This window comes from Sphaeramia orbicularis, chromosome 10, assembly GCF_902148855.1.
Source record: "Sphaeramia orbicularis chromosome 10, fSphaOr1.1, whole genome shotgun sequence".
NCBI classification, from domain to species: domain Eukaryota; kingdom Metazoa; phylum Chordata; class Actinopteri; order Kurtiformes; family Apogonidae; genus Sphaeramia; species Sphaeramia orbicularis.
In genome coordinates, this window is record NC_043966.1 from 8,123,925 (window position 1) to 8,145,263 (window position 21,339).

The 21,339-nt window shown below is 36.4% G+C and overlaps 1 protein-coding gene across 1 annotated transcript in view; it reads right to left on the reverse strand.

Annotated features, from left to right (window-relative positions):
- Nucleotides 1-21,339, reverse strand: part of fam13b (family with sequence similarity 13 member B) — a 106,563-nt gene that overhangs the window by 40,609 nt on the left and 44,615 nt on the right. Inside the window, exons 7-8 of the mRNA XM_030146196.1 lie at nt 19,956-20,083; nt 1,887-1,931 (exon numbers count right to left, since the gene is read on the reverse strand). Of these exons, the coding sequence (XP_030002056.1) occupies nt 1,887-1,931; nt 19,956-20,083 (173 nt within the window). The remainder of the gene's footprint in view (nt 1-1,886; nt 1,932-19,955; nt 20,084-21,339) is intronic.

Sequence of the window (21,339 nt, forward strand, 5' to 3'; positions counted from 1 at the left end):
GTTTGAAACTGGAATAACAGACTTGGATGAGAAACATTTAAACCCACAATAGATTTACCAAGATTGTTGCTGACTAGTTTGATGTTCAGTAATGTAGATTTATTTACTTGATTCGTCACAGCATGTATTACTTTGGCTTAGATGCTCAGTTCAACAGTTATTATAGCTTCTATCAGTTGGTGCCAGGCAGAACAAACCCTGCCCCTCGCACGTAATGTAGCTTATTTTGGCATCGGTCCAGCTGATGTCATCATATGAACTGCCTTTATATATGTGCCAAGTTTGAAGTAAATTGAAAGAAAATTGATGTTTTTATAGACGTGAAATTTTTCCCATTTAAAGTAAATGGGGAAAAAAAAGATGTAAAAATTCATAAAAAATTTTAACATTGACCTACTTTTCCAAAAATGTAACCGCATCTATTCTGGGTCACTGGCAATCTATAAACCCAATTTGGTATGAATTCAACAAATAGTTTTGCTGTTACAGACATTTGAAATTTTGCCCATTATAAGTAAATGGGAAAAAAAAAAAGATTAGAAAAATTCATAAAAAAACTTAAAGTTTGACCTACTGTTCCCAAAATGTAATGAGACCTATTCTGGTTCACTGGCAAATTATAAACCAAATTTGGTAGAAATTCAACAAATACATTTTTGCTAGAGTGTTAATAAACAAACAAACCAAACCAAAAACAATACCCCTTGGCTCCTTGGGCGAGGTAATAACTCAGTAAGTATAATTCCATTAGTACTGAATATTTTTGGGGTTGGTTTTATATATCATTATTATTTCATTCTACTTTGGGTCAAACTCCAGTGTTGTATGTTGTTTGACCAACTGTGATTTTCTATTTGTGATAGTTTGCCTCATAAATGGTACTGGGTTGACGGTATGTCACTTGATTTAAAGCCAGTAAGAAGCAGCAATAAAAACTGACTTCTATCCGGTTTTATGTAAAACTCTGCTGAAATACACTGGGATAAATGTAAAATGCCTCCAGGATAAAAGTAATGAAACTTTACCAAGTCTGAGTCACAAATAAAGCAAAATGAAGTCAACAATGCTGGTGGATTCTAGTTTCCAAGATACAGTCTTAGGCCAAAATGTGAAATTGCAAGAATTAATGAGAGATTACTAATAATAATACATTTTATTTATAACGCACTTTTCATTCAGAGTGCTAAAAGAATGAGTTTTACTGAAAAGGAATAAACCAGATCTACTTCAAATAAACCATATCTATTTCGAAACACTGTCTGCACATTACAATACATTCACTTTACAGGTTCTTTATACTGGAACATTTATAAATCAAAATTAATATAACTGAACAAAATAAACAAAAATAAACAATACAATTGACCAAATGAAGCGCGTAATCAAGAAAAATAATGAAATAAGAGAATAAATGGGGAAAGTAAGCAAAAATGAAGAAATAATGAAGAAAAAATAGACAACAAAATGAACAAAAGTGAATCAAATAATCCAAAAATTGAGGAGAATAATCATCAAAATGAGAAAAAAAAACAATATGTGTAATAACACTTCATCATATACATTGAAAACATCAGCTAACCAGAACTTTCATCATTTGTTTTCCAATTTATCTGAGATTTTGCACATTAAATCTCTGAGGCAGATAATTTATAAAGATTTGCAGACCAGTGATATTAATGAGTTGTATTTTTTTTTTGTTTGTTTAATTTGTTCCTAAAACTTAAATACATAAAAGGCCTAACCCATAAAAGAAGCTCTTATTGCTGCTCGGTGTGTCATTGGTTTACTATCTTTTAGGTGTGAGTGTTCCTGTGGTTTGTGTGTACTTGTACCTCGTAGATTAATGTAAGTGGATAAAATTACTGGTGGGCATGTGCGATACTTACTCAGCAGAATCAGCGGGCAGGATGGATATAGGGGAGAGGTGGGAGCTGTAGAGAGGGAGAAAAGCAAAGGACGACATGGTTAGAACATCACGTACTCCTCGACTCCCTCTCAGACTGACATGGACGTGACCTTGGGTTGTGTGGGAGTGTCAGATATCGACACTCAAACAGGGAAGACGGACGACAATAGACGGGAGGACGTCTGTTTAGTCCGAACGGGACTTAAATAGGGAATCAGAACTGAGAATTTGAGCGCGTTCGGGGCAGTCAAGGTTAAAAAAAAAAAGAAAGTACAACGAAGCTTTGCACATGACGAGCAGCGCAAGAAATAAACAAGAAATAATAAGGAAACGCACGCTCATACACACTGAAATATAAAGTTTCAGTGAGTGGCGCCACTGTGGGTGGACAGTAGATTATTTAGACTACAGAAGAATGTAAAACTCTGCTGATCAGATAGAAGCGAGTGTGTTTGGTGTCATTTTTTTTTTTGCTCTTCAGTGTTCTTCTATAAGCAAGGAAGTGTCCGAGTCATTAAACAGGGAGGTGGCTGAGTTGTGTCCACTGTAAAGACACGCAAAGAGTCCACATTTATATAACACAACCACACACACACACAGCACAAGGTCATTCGCATTGAGACCAAGTTCAGCGACTCATTTCATATATACACTGCGTGACTCAGGTCATCTGTATTTACTGTCAAAAAAAAAAAAAACAACAGCTGAAGTTATGCAACCTTCATGCGGATGCGTGTTTGACTTTAATGGACACACACTCGTACTCCTGCTGCAGCATGAAAGCATCAGGTAGAGATCGATAGGTTGAATTATTAATGCAGGATAGAGATGATAAAGTCATCTTTTTTCTACTGTTTCATAGCTTCTTGATTCTCTGTTTTTCTTTCATCATCGTGGTTTTTTCATTCTGTTATACCATTTTATTCCCTATTGTTTAAAAAAAACAACAACTCTACTTTCTCTAGTTTCAGAAACAGGATCGAAATAATCATTATTTGCAAAGTACATAAACACATACAAGGACTTCTTGTTGCCAGTTGATATTGTATCTGTAGTAAATTATAAACACAAGACGAAATAAAGGTAAGAAAAATAAAATAAGAACCAAAAAAAACTATGTATATAAAAGTTATATACAGTTGCAGAAAAAATTATTAGACCATCAAAAGTCATCAAAAATAATCAAGTACTAACTCCTGTGTGTATCATGTGACTAAAACAGACAGAAAAGAAAACATGGAATGTCTAAAAGCACTGTTTTTGTCAGTACAATGCCATGGATATTGATGTAAGAACTGAAGTGATTTTGGTTATTATCAAAAAAAACATGGAAAATGGATAGATATCAGCTCTGAAATTAAACTACTATGAGCTATTTTGGTCGTTATCATATTTGTCCATATTTTTTGTTGTTATCATATTTGTCCAAACAAATGCACCTTTAGTTGGACCAGGCATTAGAATGAACAAGAAAATAAGGGGTGGTCTAATAACTTTTTTTCTGTGACTGTACATAAGGACAAAGTATCAACTCCTGTGCAGTTCAGTGCAATTTTCTGTGCAACTGGGATTTCACATGTTCTTCTATTACCATATCTGTCTTTCCTTTAAAGAGCTGCTACTCTGAAGCTGAATGAAGACTTTTTAATGACACATAGAATCCATTTCAAGACCAGCTTTGGGTCACGTTGACCTGGCAGTTTGTGTTTCTACATGTTCCACTGCGACGATTGCCACTGTGTTGACTCTGAAAATGTTGGGTGCAGGTTTTCCTCACGTTTTAAAGTCTGGGATGAATAGGCAAATTTTCATTTGCATGTCAGTGTATTTACTCTGCACATTCTGAATCCAAACAAAATGCACGGTGTTGGTTTCACTGTAATGATCTGTCTGATGTTAAGGAACAAAAACTGGGTAAATTACTAAAAACAATAAATGATCGCAAGTTTATCAGATTCCAAATTGCAACATCAGAAAAGAAACACTTATAATATCATAGTTTTTCTAAATTAAATTCAGGCCTTATTGTTAGATTAATGAATTCTGTTTTTTTTTATTATTTTCAGGCAGCATTATCTTATCAGCATTTTACATCATGTATATAACTTCTACATATGTAAAGAAAAACAAACAAAAAACAAAAGCATTCTCGCACAGGGGACCAATGACAGAAATAGCAAAAATATACACAGTAAACTAAAATAGAGTTAATGGGAAATAACAAGTAATTTTGCCATTCAATTCTTTCCTTCCAGAAACCCTTTTCCCCTGTGTAAGATTAACACCGAACATTTTAAGTGTGTAGCATGAACCAAGGTTTTACATGGGTCTATATGCACGTTGCACTTATCAAGTAAAATCAGCTCTTAATGGTATTACAAAATCAACCCAGTTTTCCAAAAATTGGTGAATTTGACTGAATCAAGTCTGACAGAGAAAGTCAACTTCATCCATAACCTCTATCCAGTCCTTCATTTTTGGTGCATCCTTTTTCAGCCTCCTTCCTAGCGATGGCTTTTTTGCCTGCCACCAGCAATATTCTGAATAGATATTTATCCTGTGAATTTGTCAAACCCTGGTTCTCTTTTCCCAAGTATATGGACTCAAATTGGACTTTGAAAATTTTCTCATTGTTTTTCTTCAAAGCCTGCCAATAAGGCACAATATAAGGGCAATCCTAAAATATATAACAATGATTGGCTTCATTTTCACAACAGTTTCCAGCATTGTGGATCGTGAGATTTCTGTGCTGGTGAAACAAAATATCTTAACAGTGTGTTCTGCCAACCATATTCCCGCCATGATAAGGAGCATGTTTTCCATTGTTGCTCATTAATAAACTCCCATTCCTCCTCCGATAACGTTCTTCAAATTCTATGTTTTTAAGGATCTGCAAGAACACTGTCTTATTATTTCTCTGCATCACTGGTTTCGCTGTGTTTTTAACAAAGCTTCCAATTTTCCCCAGAGTTCTTGATTCCGTTTCTCTCTTGACTATTTTCTTAATGATGGTGAATGTACCGGGCATCTAGTATTCCTTGTGTTAGTAATCAAATACACATGAGAGAAAACAAAATGAAAACATCACAAATAAACAGCGTCTTTTATTTATTTATTAAGCGTTTAACTGATTAAACGCTTTATATTCTAACATTTGCTCCTCTAACATTTACTGCTGTGAGCCCGACATCAGAAGCTTATCTCATCTCCTTTTAACATTCTCTTTTCAGATATTTTTCAGTCTGCGATTATCTGAACAGACCCTTTTGTCGATTCTCTGTCGAACTGCCCTTTAAACACGAACACACCCTGCAGCCTCCCCACAGCGGCGACTGTCCCTTCGAAGCGCAGATACCATCTGACAGTGGGCCTTCCTGTGGCGTTGGACCCACAGGGGCTGCGCTGGGTGGCTGCATTGCTAACAATAGATCTTTGATAGGACCCTCAAGGACGTTGCGTAATCTCCACGGGCCCCAACTAGCAAAGACACAACTTGATCTTGCTCCACGCTCCCCCCTGAAGACTCAATCTAAAACTGTTGTTGAGCCCTTTGGTGGACTCCTGCCCTCTCAATGCTCCCTCAGCAACAAAGATGACCTTTCTCTCAAACCAAAGCCCACTTCACAGGCTTTAGAAGAATATTTTTAGGTCACATCTCAGGATTCTATGGAGGACAGATAGAAACATGAAGCATCTGTCAAACCTGATGTAATAGAAAGGTCTGATCGTGTCTCAAGTTAGATCAGTTTCCAAGCACAGCTGTTCTAAAACAAACCTGACTTTAAACCACAAGGATATAAGGGCAGGATGTAGGTAATTAATATTTTAAGTGTCTCCTTTTGTCCATCACACACACAGACCACTGACTGGCTTTAAACAATCATGAGGCAAAGAAAAAATCAGCACTTTCTTTCTTTCTTTCTTTAAACTTGTCTTGCATTTCATACAATGTTTGTGTATATGTATGTCTACTTGCTACACTGTCCATAACTTAACCCTTTAAGGTCGCAATATTCCAACAAGCAATACAACTGAATGAAACAGAACAGAAGAAAAAAAACAAATAAAGCTTCATTGCCTAAAGGGTTAACTGTGCTGGTGCTTGTCTTGACCAGGACGCTCTTGTAAAACATTTCTACCTAACTCAAATCTTAAAGAGTCTTTCTTGGTTAAATAGAGAATAAATAAAAAAAAAAAGCTAAATTTGCATTTGGGGCCCAATTTCAGTCAAATTCATGTAAAAAAAAAAACAAAAAAAAAAACATAGAGAACATCACACACAACTAAATGAGTTATGTCTATTGATGTTTGGGTGGGGTTTTTTTTTTAAATTCTTTTAGCTTTTATGGTAACAATAACGGTCAAAAAAGATGTGAGATTATGAATATACGGATTCCTTTTTAATTGAAAAATGTCACATGTTCTCATTGCAGAAAGTTGCCACCAACTAAATTAGGTAAAATGTATATATTATGAATATAATACAATAACTAATGCTGGGATCCTTTCATGAAAACAGACACAAGATAATGGTTCAAATTAATATGCCCAAGAAAAAAACTCAAATATACTATAAATCTCTCTTCAACTCTTTAATAGTACCTCTGCTCTGCTTTGTTTATTTCACCAAATAAAGAGATTTCACCTCCTAACCATTATTTCTTAATGTTCTGATTCCAGTTTTTGCTTCATTAACTGTATCCCAAAGGCATTTGACTGAAACTAATGTTCGATGTCCTCTTGCCAGCACCGCTCGAATCACATCAGGGTAATCACAGCCTCTGAACCAGATCCAGAGTCTGATCCCAGCAGGAGGATCTCTACTGGGGCAGATTACTGCAGGGAGTTCGCTAAGCCCTTGTGATTTAATTTCACAATAAAAATATGTGCATGGAGGATGATGACATTATGAAACAATATTACACAAGCACCTATCAAACACTGACTAAACTGTGTTTAATATTAATATCTCTGAACCCATTTTTTATATTCACTTTATAGTTATCATGTTATTTATTGTATCTGATCAAATTTACCTGTTTTATGAGACAAATGAAAACTTTATAATACATGAGCATAAGAGCAGAGTTTAGTTGTGCACATAATTTATAATTTAACATTGGAATCCTAATGCTTACATAGATAACTACTTTTGTTATAATGTATTTTTTCTCTGCACCTAACCCCTCCAACTATTATCTATTTTGTCGTCTGCCTTTTCCGATGAAAATCAGGTATTGTCCTATATTTAATTTACAAATCATGTAGAAGTTGATGAAAGATTCATTTCAAAGGTTGTATTAAAATAGAAAAAGTTGAAGAAAATGTGACTTTTTCAACAAAACATATCATTAACTGAACATAAAACAAAGGGTCTATCTGACAAACTCCAAGGGTTTTACTGGTAATTCAATGTTGTAGAAGATGACAGTGTTTCCATGGTAACTACAGAGCCTCTGAACATCCAAATGGGTCATATCTGATGACCGTGAAAAGACGACAAACTGCATTTTACCTCAATTATTTACATGTTTTAGTAAGATTAGCGGATCAGCAGTTATTAAACATTCAAAACCAGTAGATGCTTTTGGTTGTCGGTGGCTCTTTAGATCTTCGAGGGTTAAATTACAGTTTCTGTATGCTCTCTAAAATGTTATCATGAGAGGAGCTATTTCTGGATGAATATAATAATCCTTCAAGGCTTTTCTACCCCCCAGATTCCACATTTTAGCTTTGTTGAATATTTTAGGCTGCATTATAACTTACAACCTGCTGTGGGAGGATGGACACAGTCTCTTTCAGACCAGATTAAACACTATTATTCAAGTCCAGCAGGGTGTTATTATCATACATTACAGCATAAAGCAGATCTGTAAGGCCGTACTGTGGTACTACTGTTCTTATTTCAACTGAATGACTCCCTTTTGACTGGATTTGACCATTTTTCACAAAAAAAAAAAAAAAAACAGAAAAAAAAAAAAAAGAAAAGCCTGACCAGGGATGCCCTTCAAGCTGTCGGTACAGATGGTACTGAGGAAAGCCACCAGTCCAGGGGTCCCAGCATTATTTATAACAATGGCATGATGACGGCTTCACATGAAAGCCTCGTAGTGTGTGTGTGTCCGAATGTGTGAAAGGTGAGTTCGAGGTTAGCTGCCATTCCACTGAGGTTCTGTCGTCAGCAAATCTGACTCCACTCTGCTCTAGCTGAAGGTGCTACAGACTGCTGCAGTCTACCCACCCCGAAATTTCACACTACACCTAAAAATCAACATAAAAGACAGTAATTTTGACTGCTCCGGTGGCTGGAAAGCTTTCTCTCATACACAGTGCAATAAATACACCTACAAGATCTGCTGCAATTCTTAGAAAACAGACATACACACACGACCATTAAGTGTCATCTTACGTCTCATAAACAGGTCTTCACCCTGCCACTGAAACAGTAAACATTTACAGACCTTCATGTCGGGGCCAAGAAACTCACGCAGAGCTTTACAACTGCATTTGAACTATTCACACACGGCGGAAGTTGAAGACCAGAGATCTACTGTTTGTTTGGTTTTCTGCCTGGATACTGATCCTCTGTCTGGGTCGTTCAGCTGCTCTGGACCTAAAATGACCAAACCACTGCTCCTTCATCCGTTCATCCGTTCTTTTCCTCCACAGGCACACTACCATTTAAGAACAGTTGAGACAAACACAATTTCACTACCACATTTTTAATTCCTCATTCCTGTTGCACAGTCATGAGGAGCTGATGCAAGACCAGTGAAAGCGTGCACTTTTAACTGGATTATATTTTGGCACTGGTTGGGAGTATGTGAGCAAATCAACAAACTCTGTGCTTAATTTGATTACTACTGGCAACATGGGAATTGGGCAAATTCTATATAATCTTTAGGTTATTCTTCTGGGGCTATAACTGCACACAACCACTACACAAAGATAAATGTGAGATTAAAAACTGCCGAGTCATTTCCTATTATTTCACACATATTTCAACTAATAGCACACAAATGTACATACTGCCTCTTTTTTCACTCTATAATAAACACATATTTGTCAAAAATGTGACATGAACTGAACAAATATGCTTTCATCCCCTATAATCAGCCTCAAGATTCACAGCCCTCATTTCCCCAAAGGTGACTGTGTCTGATATATTGAATTAACAGTAAACCCTGCAGAGGAATGCTGGCATTTAAAGTTATGGAAAAATGCTGACACATTCTCAGACAGCCCCTTTGCTTTCTTGATAAGTCGATTGCATGACATAACACCAGTTGTTTAGTAATGCAGCGACCTCCTTCTCGTTACATTAGTCTAGTTTTGTTCTTTTAGTCTCCTTTTCTTTTCTTTTTAGTCACAAAACAGCAAGGCACAAACAGCCCAGCCTCGTTTTTGCTCGACTACTGGTAAAAAAAAAAAAAAAAAGCATTACGGTTTCAGGTCACATAACTGTATCACTTACTCCTTCTAGCAAACACATCTCTTCACTTAAGAATTCTCTCCCCATTGTTTCTAATATCCTTCGCTCATTCATTCATTCATTCATCATCCGACATAAACATTTCTCTATCTTGCATCCGTTCATTCTATAGTATAGAAATTACATAACCCTGATGTTTACCTCTGCAGCAGAATGTCACAGGCCATTCTCATGTTTCCAGTTGTGTTTTCTCTCACTGTGATCTGTCCTTTTGGCTTGTTTTTGTTATTTTGTCAGTAGATGTAGCCTCTAGGCTTGTCAGTGTGAAGTGTGATGTCTCAGCAGTCTCCCTCCTTCGTCCAGTATTTCAGCAGTTGTGGTCAGCGGGTTAACAAATGGGTTATCCAGGTCTAGTCCCGGTTGCTGGTAGTTGCCTCCAGCAGCTCGACTTTTACCCAAACTCAGCACGAATTCTTTCTTTTTCTTCTTTCTGACAGTAAAGCGCTCGACACATCGCACGCAGGAGCAGTATCCAGCTGTGATACTTGCTCTAGCTACACCTTTTGTCTCCTGTTTCTTTTAGTTTCTTCTCTTTCAGTGAGTGGCAGGTCTGGATCCAGAGGGGGGAGTTATCCCACTTGAGCACTTTGAGGAGTCAGCGTCAGCACCGGCAGGTCTAGCAGCAGGGCTGGGGTGTCGCCTGGGTGCATTATGTGGTGTCCTCTGAACTACTGTGTGTGTCCGTGTGTATGTGTGTGTGACTGTGTGTTGTATGTGTGTGTGTGAGCGCTGGTCTCACCCTGCACTCTGTGAAAGTGCTGCAGTAAACATCCAGGGCTCTGCTCAAATACACGAGCTTCTGATGTAACCAGGCAACAACCCCAGGACAACCAATAGGAGGAAGGGGAATGAAGGAGGGAGCCAATCGTAAAAAGGGATAGAGTTCTGCCAGCCAGTCATGGTGCAGAAAGTGGGAGGGGGTCTGTTTTTTTGGTCCACTCGGTGATGACCATAAACTCAGCAGTTATTACAGCCAGCAGTCCGGTGAGCTGTGTAATGGCGAGCGCACACACACACACGCACACGCACACACACACACACACACACACACACACACACACACACACACACACCTGTGTTTTTAGTGCACCATCTATGAGTTTTTTGTAATTGCAGCTCTTTCTCAGACTATTAGAGGATCATAATTGAGTAAATGACTGACTATAAAGAGAAGAAAAGACAAAGAGTCACAGAGAAGAACAAGAGAAGGGAGTGTATGAAGGGAAAAAGGGAGAAACAGACGAACACACTTAACTGTCATACTGTTTACGATACCAATCTGTCATGTGTGATGGTATAACAAGAATGCAGAGACTAAAACACTGAACAAAACACTCATTAGATACTTGTAATATCCTAGTGTTAACCAATAAATCGCATTTTCATCGCTGATGTCATAAGAACATGTTCAATAAACATGTCACAAAAGAAAATGTAGCAACGCAAAGAAAAATCATTTTATTTCACACATCATCAACGCTCAGCATGTGAGTATTTGACTGATCACATGAAGACTGTTACTCAGGCAAATGTGTGTTAATGGCTGCGACGTTTACTTATTGCAAGTCACAAAGTATTCTGCAATGTTATCGTACATTAGATATTTTCCTCATCGTTAGTTACTTTATTTCAACTGGTAAGTGACTAGGACATGACTTTTTACCATCTTTTACTATATAAATGTACAGATGCCAATGGGAAATGTGTTTTAGAGTAGCCTGTTGGACACAACACCCAACATACAAACAAAAATTAAAAAAAAAACAACTTCTATTAATTAATAAATAATATGATTAAACCAAGTAAGGATCAGACTGAAGAACTTAATTACTGTTTTGGAATAGCTACAGAGTTTCATCAAGCTGCAAAAGGAAATGATTTAGAAAAACGAATAGTTTTACAAGTGAGTAAAACATAATTTCAGTGTGCAAAAGAAGCAGTTTTAATTCATCTATTTTCTATAAAGTTGAAGTCAGAAATAATGCCATGCAAAACTCTAAGAAAGAAAAAAACTTACCAAGAGGGATTTAATCTATACTCAGTTTTGACGTCCATCAACTGTGAAACTAACTGAATGGGATTAACCTCTTCACCTCCTGTTGTTTTCGTCAAACTCTACCATTTGCTTGAAGGTGGAAAATCGACTTGTTCCATAACTCAAGTCAAGACAAGAGTCTGATTTACAATGCGAGTCAGGCTTTTAAACGCGTGGAACAAAAGACAGGATTTCTTAAGTGCAAATGTCTCTGTGGCATTTTGACCACAAAACAATCCGACAAAAATCTACAGCCATGGTGAAAGAACACGTCAATAGTAAACGCACAATGAGAAAAACTGATAAGCAGGAACAAGAATAGACATTATGCAACTTTAGTTAGAGACTCTTAACTGGATTTCTCGGCTAACATTCAAAGTCATTATTGGTTTTGTTTCACCTTTTTTCCCCAAACTAATCTAGGCCTTTAGCTTTATCTTCAGTGAATAACGTGAAGCTGTCGACATGCTGCCACAAAGACATTTCAGCAGGAATGTGAGGGATGATAATCAAAACAAGTACTTTTTTATTATTTCACTGATGATTTAGGAACAGACACACTTCTCAGAGGGCCGGCTAGAACGGCTGTAGCAGAACCGAGATGAGAACTGATAAGACACGTGGCCGAGTGGTGTTATCTAGGTCAGTTAATGGTTCTATCTTATTGTGTCCAACACTGAGGTCAAAACCAGCAAGTGTAGGCATAAAGAAAGATAAGAAAAGCACATTTATTACAACTTTACACATTAAATATCAAGGATCTGGCATCTTTCAATATATTTACAACATACAGTCATGGCCAAAAGTTTTGGGAATGACACAAAAGAATTCTTTGATGGAATGTGATTTATTTCCCAATAAAAGTCATTGAAACCTATGTCATTCTTTTAATTATTCTTCAATGTACCTTGTACAGAATGGAACTAATGTATGGAAAATTTTAAAAAATAAAAAAATAGGCAGGAAATTTTGTGAAAACAAAATTTGCGCCATTCCTAAAACTTCTGGCCACGAGTGTACTCTTTAAAATATATAGACTTTATTATTATTATTATTATTATCATCATTATTATTATTATTATAGCCTGTTTTACTTATTATTTATTATTACGTTAGCCATTATCAGTCACATGCTTTGGTCATCATGCTAAATTTGGTTACTGTTGTGTAATTGCTAATAAATATATTGACATTATTACAGATTTTTGTTATTCAGATAAATTACAGCCATCACTTATTTTATACAATCACCAATATTCACACTGATAATGACAATAATGAATATTATGTTAGTAACATTATTATTATTAATGGTGGTAATATCATCATTCTCACCCCTGCATGATTATATATTATTATAATAACAAGTATTTATGTATTTATTATTATTTTTTTGATTAATGATTGTAATTATTAAAGGGAATGAGATCAGCGGTTTTGAGGCAGTCCAAACTGACTAATTAATAAATATGATAAATATGAAAATGGTTTATTTCTATTTGAACCAGTCTCTGTGTTTATCTTTTTACCCTAGATGTTGGTTGTTGTCTAATCAATAACTAGGTCAAAACACTAAAAGCACAGCACTGACCTACACTCAACTGACCCATATGCTGTATTTATATCTGCAGAATGTAAAGATCACACACATGTAATGTATCCAACGTGCACCTGTTATGGATATACTCTGTGTACAACTAATACAGGACAGAGTGCTGCTATAACTTAATAAAATAAAACACCAGCTTGGTAATGACTCGTTATTGACTTCAAGATAAAAAAAAAAAAAAGAACAGATCGGCCTTGGAGACTGACGGAATGTGTCAGCATTTTCACACTGTAGTAGCACAAAAAACGACAGAAATTCCAATGTTCCCCTGCAGTAGTCATCAGTACGTTGGAGATTTATTATGTGATTAATTCCAAAAACAACCCTATCTCAGTCAGTTGTTCCACCCAGATTAACTAGATACCCTCACCACATATCACTGTGTCTGTCTATCATGGTTGTTTATGCTGATCCTTGGTTTAGTGAAATAATCCAAAGAATTTTTAATGAAGGGTTGTGGAATCGTCAATAAATAACAACCACATATGTAGCGCTCTTTCCTCGAGGACTGGTTCGGGAACTTATGACTTATGTTTTTGTTGTGAGTTTACATTTTGTTGTTGAAACTCAGCCCCTTCTTCCTCCACATCACCTCCAGGTATCGGATGACCAAACACTCAATAATGACTGATGATGTAAAATATGAGGCAAAGATTAGGTCAAGCTATATGTAACTGATATGCAACCAATTTATTACCATGTTATTAGACTACAGTTGCGGAAAAAATTATTAGACCACCCTTGTTTTCTTCAGTTTCTAGTTCAATTTAATGCCTGGTACAACTAAAGGTACATTTGTTCGGACAAATATAATGACAACAAAAATTGCTCCTAAGAGTTTGATTTCAGAGCTGATATCTATCCATTTTCCATGTTTTTCTTGATAATAACCAAAATCACTGCAGTTCTTACATCAATATCTATGGCATTGTACTGACAAAAACAGTGGTTTTAGTAATTCCATGTTTTCTTTTCTGTCTGTTTTAGTCACATGATACACACAGGAGTTAGTACTTGATTGCATAACCATTGTTTCTGAAGACTTTTGATGGTCTAATAATTTTTTCCGCGACTGTATATTGTTTATTGGGTTAATCCAGTCCTTGCTAGCACCATGTTAATCAAAACCCCAACCTGCCATGTCTACACAGTCTTCAGAAACTGTCAAAAACAGCAGAATAAGCTGATTTGGAAATGTTTTTAATCACTTAGTTTCACTGAAATATTTCAAGAACGCTTAATGGAGTTCAACTTTGGCTTTTTTTTTTATGGTTTCTAACCAAATTTCCTGGAGCTTCTCCTTCCCGTGAAAACAACAGAACTGACCTAGTACAGCATGTCCACATCTATTTATGTCTCTTGGTTTGTATTCACGTGCTCATTGTTAGCACAAAAATACCAAATGTGGCTCTCTAGCACGATATGAGGTTTCACTGGGATATAAATAATTTCCACCATCACAATAAGAAGTGGGGAATCTTATAAGGAGGTTCACCAGGAGAGAAGTGTAACCTGGTTAAAGCGTTTATCTGCAACATGAGGCGGTACGTCGTTGTTGGAGCGTCGGTGGAATCGTGCTCGGTTTGTTAAACGGATCAGCGAAGAATGACACGCAAGACTGGGCAGATACACACCGAGAGCAAAACTGAAGACAAGTGCTTTATAATGTGTTTAAGTGCTATCTTCTGGGTTGACCTTTTGTCTCCTGAGGTCTGATACTGAGTTTTCACACACACTGAATAAATCAAAAATCAATAAATCGGTGAGACGTGGGGACATCTGAAAGTCTCCCACCCTCGTGGCCTTCTCTGCCTTGTCATTTTCATTTTATTCCCTTATTCCGTCCAAATGTGCATCCACAGAGCTGGGTTTGTCAGCCCAAAAAGAATATTTCACTGGTATTAAGAAGAAACTTTCCACAAAGAGAGGGAATGTAAGTGAAGTGAAGACGGATGGGAGTAGTAACGAAGGAAGAAGAGAGATCAGAAGAGAAATACCAGGGATTATTTATAGATATGAAATGAGAAGAGGTTGTCAACATGTAAAATGTGTGTGTGTGTTGGCTGTCACAGTCTATTAAGGGAATACTGCAACAGGCAAAGGGGACAGACTTTCCTGTCTATCAAGTGCCAGACAAACAGCTCAGCCAGAGTTAATGTCGAGTCACTAGTCTAGAACTCTCCCTTGATTTCAGAGCTGTCACAGTCGGCCGAGTAAAAGATTTACAGAGTCGCAAATAAAATACCAAGACTACAGAGGAAGTTCTGGATGAAAAATGCATTTGAACTGACTCATCAAAAGCCTCAAGACACTAAGAAATTATTTAAACAACACGGAAGGAACTGAGGAATGAATTTAATGACAATTAGATCGAAAACAGAACGTGCCCGAGAAGCAGCTACAAAAATATTAAACACGCTGTGGAATGTCTGCCATTAGGGGGCTCTCAAACTCAACCAGAACAGTAATTAAAAAAAAACACGTAGAGGAATAAAAGAACGGGGAAGTCATAATCGCCACTGCTGCCGATGACTCAAGTAAAAACCATGTTAAAATTGTAGTGACGTTACGTTTACTGACAGATGTTCAGAAGTTATGTAATGTCATTAGAATCAAAGAGTCACAAGTAACATTAAACGTTAATGTTAGTGAAGGAAATTGACGAAAAAATGAACCAGGGCTTCACAGTGAACAGATTAAGGATTTACCTGAATTTGATTATTCCTTAAACAGAACCCAGGATCTTATTTACCTCAGCTAAAAAATGTACCAAGCCTTTATATCCTTCTACGTTAAGTAGAAATGGCACTATTGTGTTAAAAGTTAGAGATATATTAAAAGTTGCAATGCACTTTTCTACAACTACAACACTTTCTTAGCAATTTCAAAATAAAAGGCCTGAAGAGTTTCTGTTGATAGAAAGCATTCATTGCTTAACAGAGCTTTTAATGTGTAAATATTGCCTTCCTACTGTATTTGTAAGTTTTGAAAAATGACAATTTTGCTGAAAAAAATAAGACACACACCTGCAGTGACCAAAACTGGACAATATCACTTCAGATGAGTAATGCAGAAAAACATGTGAACATTGCGTTTAAGTAGGAGCTTATTAAATTACACACACTACAGGTTTATCCGTATATTTATCCCTGTATTTTTTTTGTTTGTTTTTACCTCGCATGTATTAAAGCTTTAAAGGCCAAAAACATTTTCATTTTCACTTCACCCTAAGAATAACATTTTCAACAAGAAAATCACACGTTAAAATGTACAAACTGGGGTTTCTCATACGAGATGAAGTCATGCTGCATTTTGTTTGTCCTTAAATGTTGTTCTACAGGATGTATCAGAAAAAACATGCAATTATTTTTTTCCTATTTTATGCATGCAAGTAAAAGACCAATGGAACTTGTCATCCATGGTGACAGATCTCATATTAACCCTTACACTTCCATGCGCAAAAGACTTGTATTTTGCACAATTCAAATTAGCTTTGTTCACTGTTACATGAAAACTGACCCAGGACACTGGTGTCAATCAAGGGAGAATTATATGGTCAATAAACACATATGACCAGATTTTCAAAAGGTCTTCGCATTTTGGTTTTATGTTGTTTTTTCTGAAAGTCTACTTTTTTCTTATACACCCTGTATACACCAGGACTGAAGACAAATATGTAATGAGTCAAGTCAAGGTTTTGTTTGATGATAAAATATTTAATTAAGAAATATCTGGTATTAAGTAAAGCACTGAAATACTTCATACTAAATCAAGGAGAGTGCTTGACATACTATATCTATTAAACTACGCAGATGAATTCTTTGACTCTCTGGACCCTCACTCTTTTGGAGTCCATGAATACTCCAATAATCCCCCAGACCAGACCAGACAAGACCTGGGGTCAGATAGGGTCACTCACATGATGCCTGTGGGTAATTAGTACGAACAAAAACAATCACATGAATGTCAAAAGAGCCTCGTTGGCGTCTTTAATTCAAGTAATCTACTGTATATAAGACCCCCCACCCACCCACCCACATACATACACACATCTTTGACAACAATTTGAGCTGTCATTGCATTCAGAGCGTCATTGTACAGCTGCCACCTAAAGCCTTCCTCAAGCACCACACACAGAGAAATCCTTTTGTGTTGCCCGACAAACAAATCTATTAATTCTAAACCACTTAAATGCCACATGCTTAAGATGCTTTGCTGTCATTTATGATCATGTTGCGTTGTCGAACCTAATAAAATGAAACGGGACTCACAAAGTGTCAAAATGATTTCAGGAGTTGACCGTGGCCAAGCTGTGAGTGTGTGTGCTTTGGATCTCGTATTAACTGTGTGAGGAACATGGTGTACTTAAGTGTAGTCTGGGTCACATGGGTGTATGAGTGTGCAGCAGTCAGGGTTAGGTTGCCAGTCTCGTCCCACTGGCCCGTAAGATGCTTAAAGACAGTAATCCATTCGTTGTGCACAGTCCGTCATTTTAAGGGACACATTGATTTTGATTCCTTTCTTGCACACTTGACCTATCCTTTAACATAAGCTAATCCTAAAATTAAAACAAGTCTTAAACCTATAATTCAATATTCACTATTATGTGGAATTGAATTCTCTCTCCATAAGCCAGACGGAAAATATTCAACACCATTAGCGATAAAGATACCTGCCTTCTGCATTTTAATAAACCCATGACATGAAAAATGATACATCTATTTACAGCGACTCATCTGTTAAAATTAAAACAAGAGAAATTAAGAATATGACATTTATTTTAGGTATGGAAATTAGGTATCAAGCAGTGAGACATTTTTTGATACTTGATACAGACCAAGTAGTTCAGTCGGTGTCATCCAAGTATCAAGGTTTCCTACGCAGCACTGAGTTCTAGGAAACCAAAGCCAAACCAGTGAACAAACTTGCATAATAAAAATAATACGCAGAACTCAAACTTAACTCTAATCTTAACGAAACACACATTCACACGGTTATTTATCAATTATGACAACTTAAAAACTGCACTGCTCCATTTGTCAAATATATCAATAACTAAATAAATCATTTTTGATAGAAATGAGTCAAAATTTTGTAATTCCAGGGATTCCACTGATTCAATTTAAATAATTTCTTGGTTCTTTACTCCTCCGCAATAGCAAATTAAATATTTTGGGACCAAACGAGATATTTGAGAATGTTGGGAAACACAAACCAGCATTTTCTTTTTTTTTTTCCCCGTAACATTCTAAAGACCAAACAACTACCTGATTATTTGAGAAAATAACTGACAGTTTAATCAATAATGAAAACCATTCTAATCTTATTATCTTAACCATCTACAATCTTAACCAAACTCACATGTCCACAAGGTTATTTTTAAATTATGATGACTTAAAACAGCACTGCTCCATTCTGTCAAGTGTATCAAAGGCTAAATTAATCATTTTTAATAATAAAAAAAAAAGTTTAATTCCAGCATCTTCAATTTGAAGAGACAAGATATTTGAAGATGTTGGGAAACACAAACCAGCATTTTCCTTTTTCTGTAATATTTTAAAGGCCAAAAAAAACAACCTGATTATTTGAGAAAATGACTCACAGTTTAATCATTAATGAAAACCATTGCTAATGGCAGCCTTGATCCATTTTCTGTAGTCTACAGAAAACAGACTGACTAACTGTTCTGTGAGCAGGACACTCTTTCCTGCAAGGATAAAACACTAACACTTTTACAAAAGCATTGACAGAAACTACTCTGAACATCCCATTGCACCCTGTTGCTCTATTATCCATTTTACTAACAGTTAAATTATATAATGTCACTTATGATCTTTGCTGCAGATTGAAAGTACAGGATGTAAACCGGTGTAGTGCCTAGTAATCAACTTAAAGGAGATCAACAGATCAGAAGAACCCAGGGAGATCTCAGTGTTCCTGCAGGAGGATTGAACTCCTCGTCTTTCAGTCTGGCTGCAGATTCATTATCCTGTTTTCAGTCAGTGTCTGCATGTGTCTCGGGCTTTTCTGGTGTTTAGAAAACATTAGCAGGTCAAGAAACCAGGACATATTTAGATGTGAGTCAGTGGAAATTGCTGTCAGTGTGACTATGAGTACTTCACCATCCTGCATGTCTGTATATGGTTTATTTTAAACAGTGGTATTTTAGTCTGCAGTGAGGAGCATCAGTTATCAAATTATTGTTTTGTCTGAACTAATGTTGTGCTAAATCCTGATCCTATTACACAGTAAACAAAAGGTTTATAAGTAACAGAACATGTGCACACATAACTGGTTAGGCCTGTCAGTTTTATAACCATCTCACTGCAGCTACTGGAACTAAATGCAATTACTTTGTGTAAGTATGATAATCATTTTCATTCACATGTGTGAAAACAGGTGGATAAACTAAGATATGTTTTATTTCTTCACTATTTTCACATTATTTTCTATTGTTTGGGATTTGAATGTCACTTTTTCCTGTCTGAAGGTCCTTGATGTCATTTCTCTGTATATTGTACAATTAAGGTAACTATGTCAAATTGTTCCTGTTCCATTTTGGTTTATTTATTAACCTAAAACAAGCAGAAGAGTTGGTTTTATTGATGTGTTCCAGTGTTTGATGGATTACAAAACTGTTCTTCTTCTTCGTAAGGCGTACTGCATGTGTACTATTAAACCATTATTCGGTTTACACTACTCGAATGGCATGAAATTAAGAAAAAGCAATTAAATCCTTCACTGCAATTATGCCTGTTGAGGAACATTCCAGAAAGATGCCTTTTGTCCTGGCTTTCAACTCAGTTAAGGACTTTGGTCACGCCTGTCTCTCTCAACAGCTAATTTCCATTCTGTCAAGTGAAAAATAATTCATTGTGTTGTATAATACATGAAACAGACGGTTGTGTCTCACCTGGTGGCGGGGCTGTCATCAGTGTGTGTGTGTTGCGGTGAGTCGGAGGAGGCGGGGCCGTCCTCCACATCCTGAGGCAGATCTTCACACTCTGCCTCACACTTCTCATCATCCAGCAGCTCTGTGATCTGAACACACACAGAACAAATGTTACCCAAGAAAATGTAATATACCAGTGAGATTATAAGGGATATTAAGACACTGTTTAGCCACACATTTAGTCGTCTCCGGACCTGTTTATACTTGCTTGTTATCAGCTGAGATACACGCTTACATCTGTGTCTACAAGATCCAGTCGACCACTTGTGTTCAGATTTCATTAGTGCCTTTGTCACCTCCACCAGGAGGTCAACACATACTTAATACAAAAATCTGCAGTTGGACAACTGCTGAATCTACAATCCTGTGCAAAAGTTGGGCTGCCTTTATCTTTGTTATTTTTGCAGGGTTGAAATGATCACACATACAATACAGGAAATATGTGCACAGCCTTAAAAGACACAAAAACTGAACTAAATCAGTTGAAAAGGTTAAAGTCCCTACTGAGTATGACCTCTGACCCCACGACAAGAGGCATTTTTGTTCATTTTGTTGATCATTTTGTTCATTTTGTGATTTATTTGTACATTCTGTTGATCATTTTGTTCATTTTTGTTCATTTTGTGATTAATTTATACATTTTGTTGATCCTTTTGTTCATTTTGTTTGTTATTTAGTTAATTTTGTTTATTATTTTGTTCATTTTTCAATTTGCTACTGGTATAAAACCTCATTAAATTGATGCCAAAAATCTCATATAGTCTGAACCAAAGGGTTAAAGACTTTTTAAGTGCAAAGGAAGGTCACACTAAATACTTCCACTCTGGTTTATAGAAGGTGCTTTTTTCCTTGAAACTTGATTTACTGCTGTACATACTTCATATATATACAGATTGGATCTAAATACAGAGACTGACAAATACATGAGTGGTCATTGAACTTTACTAACCAACAAACCTAATGTTGGACTAGGACTTTTACACCATATTTATCACAGGTTATATAACAAAACTAAACAAAACAGACATGTTTCAACACCTAGTGTAATCAGGGTCAGAGATTTACACTTTGACATGGAAAAAAAGCATCTAGAAATAGAAATGGTTTAATTTTCAAGATAAAGAGCACATTTCAAGAAAAAAATAAGTCCTGTTCCATATCTCTAGTCCCTTGAGTAAATAGCAAGATGATGCCAAACAAGATTAGTAGATATTTGCTTTACTAATTTGGTTAAAAAATCATTTCAGAGTTAACTTCCCACACAACTTATTCACTTCACAGAACAAAAAAAGGCATCATCAGTAAAACCTGACCTTCTTATATTCTACGGATGTAACTACTGAGG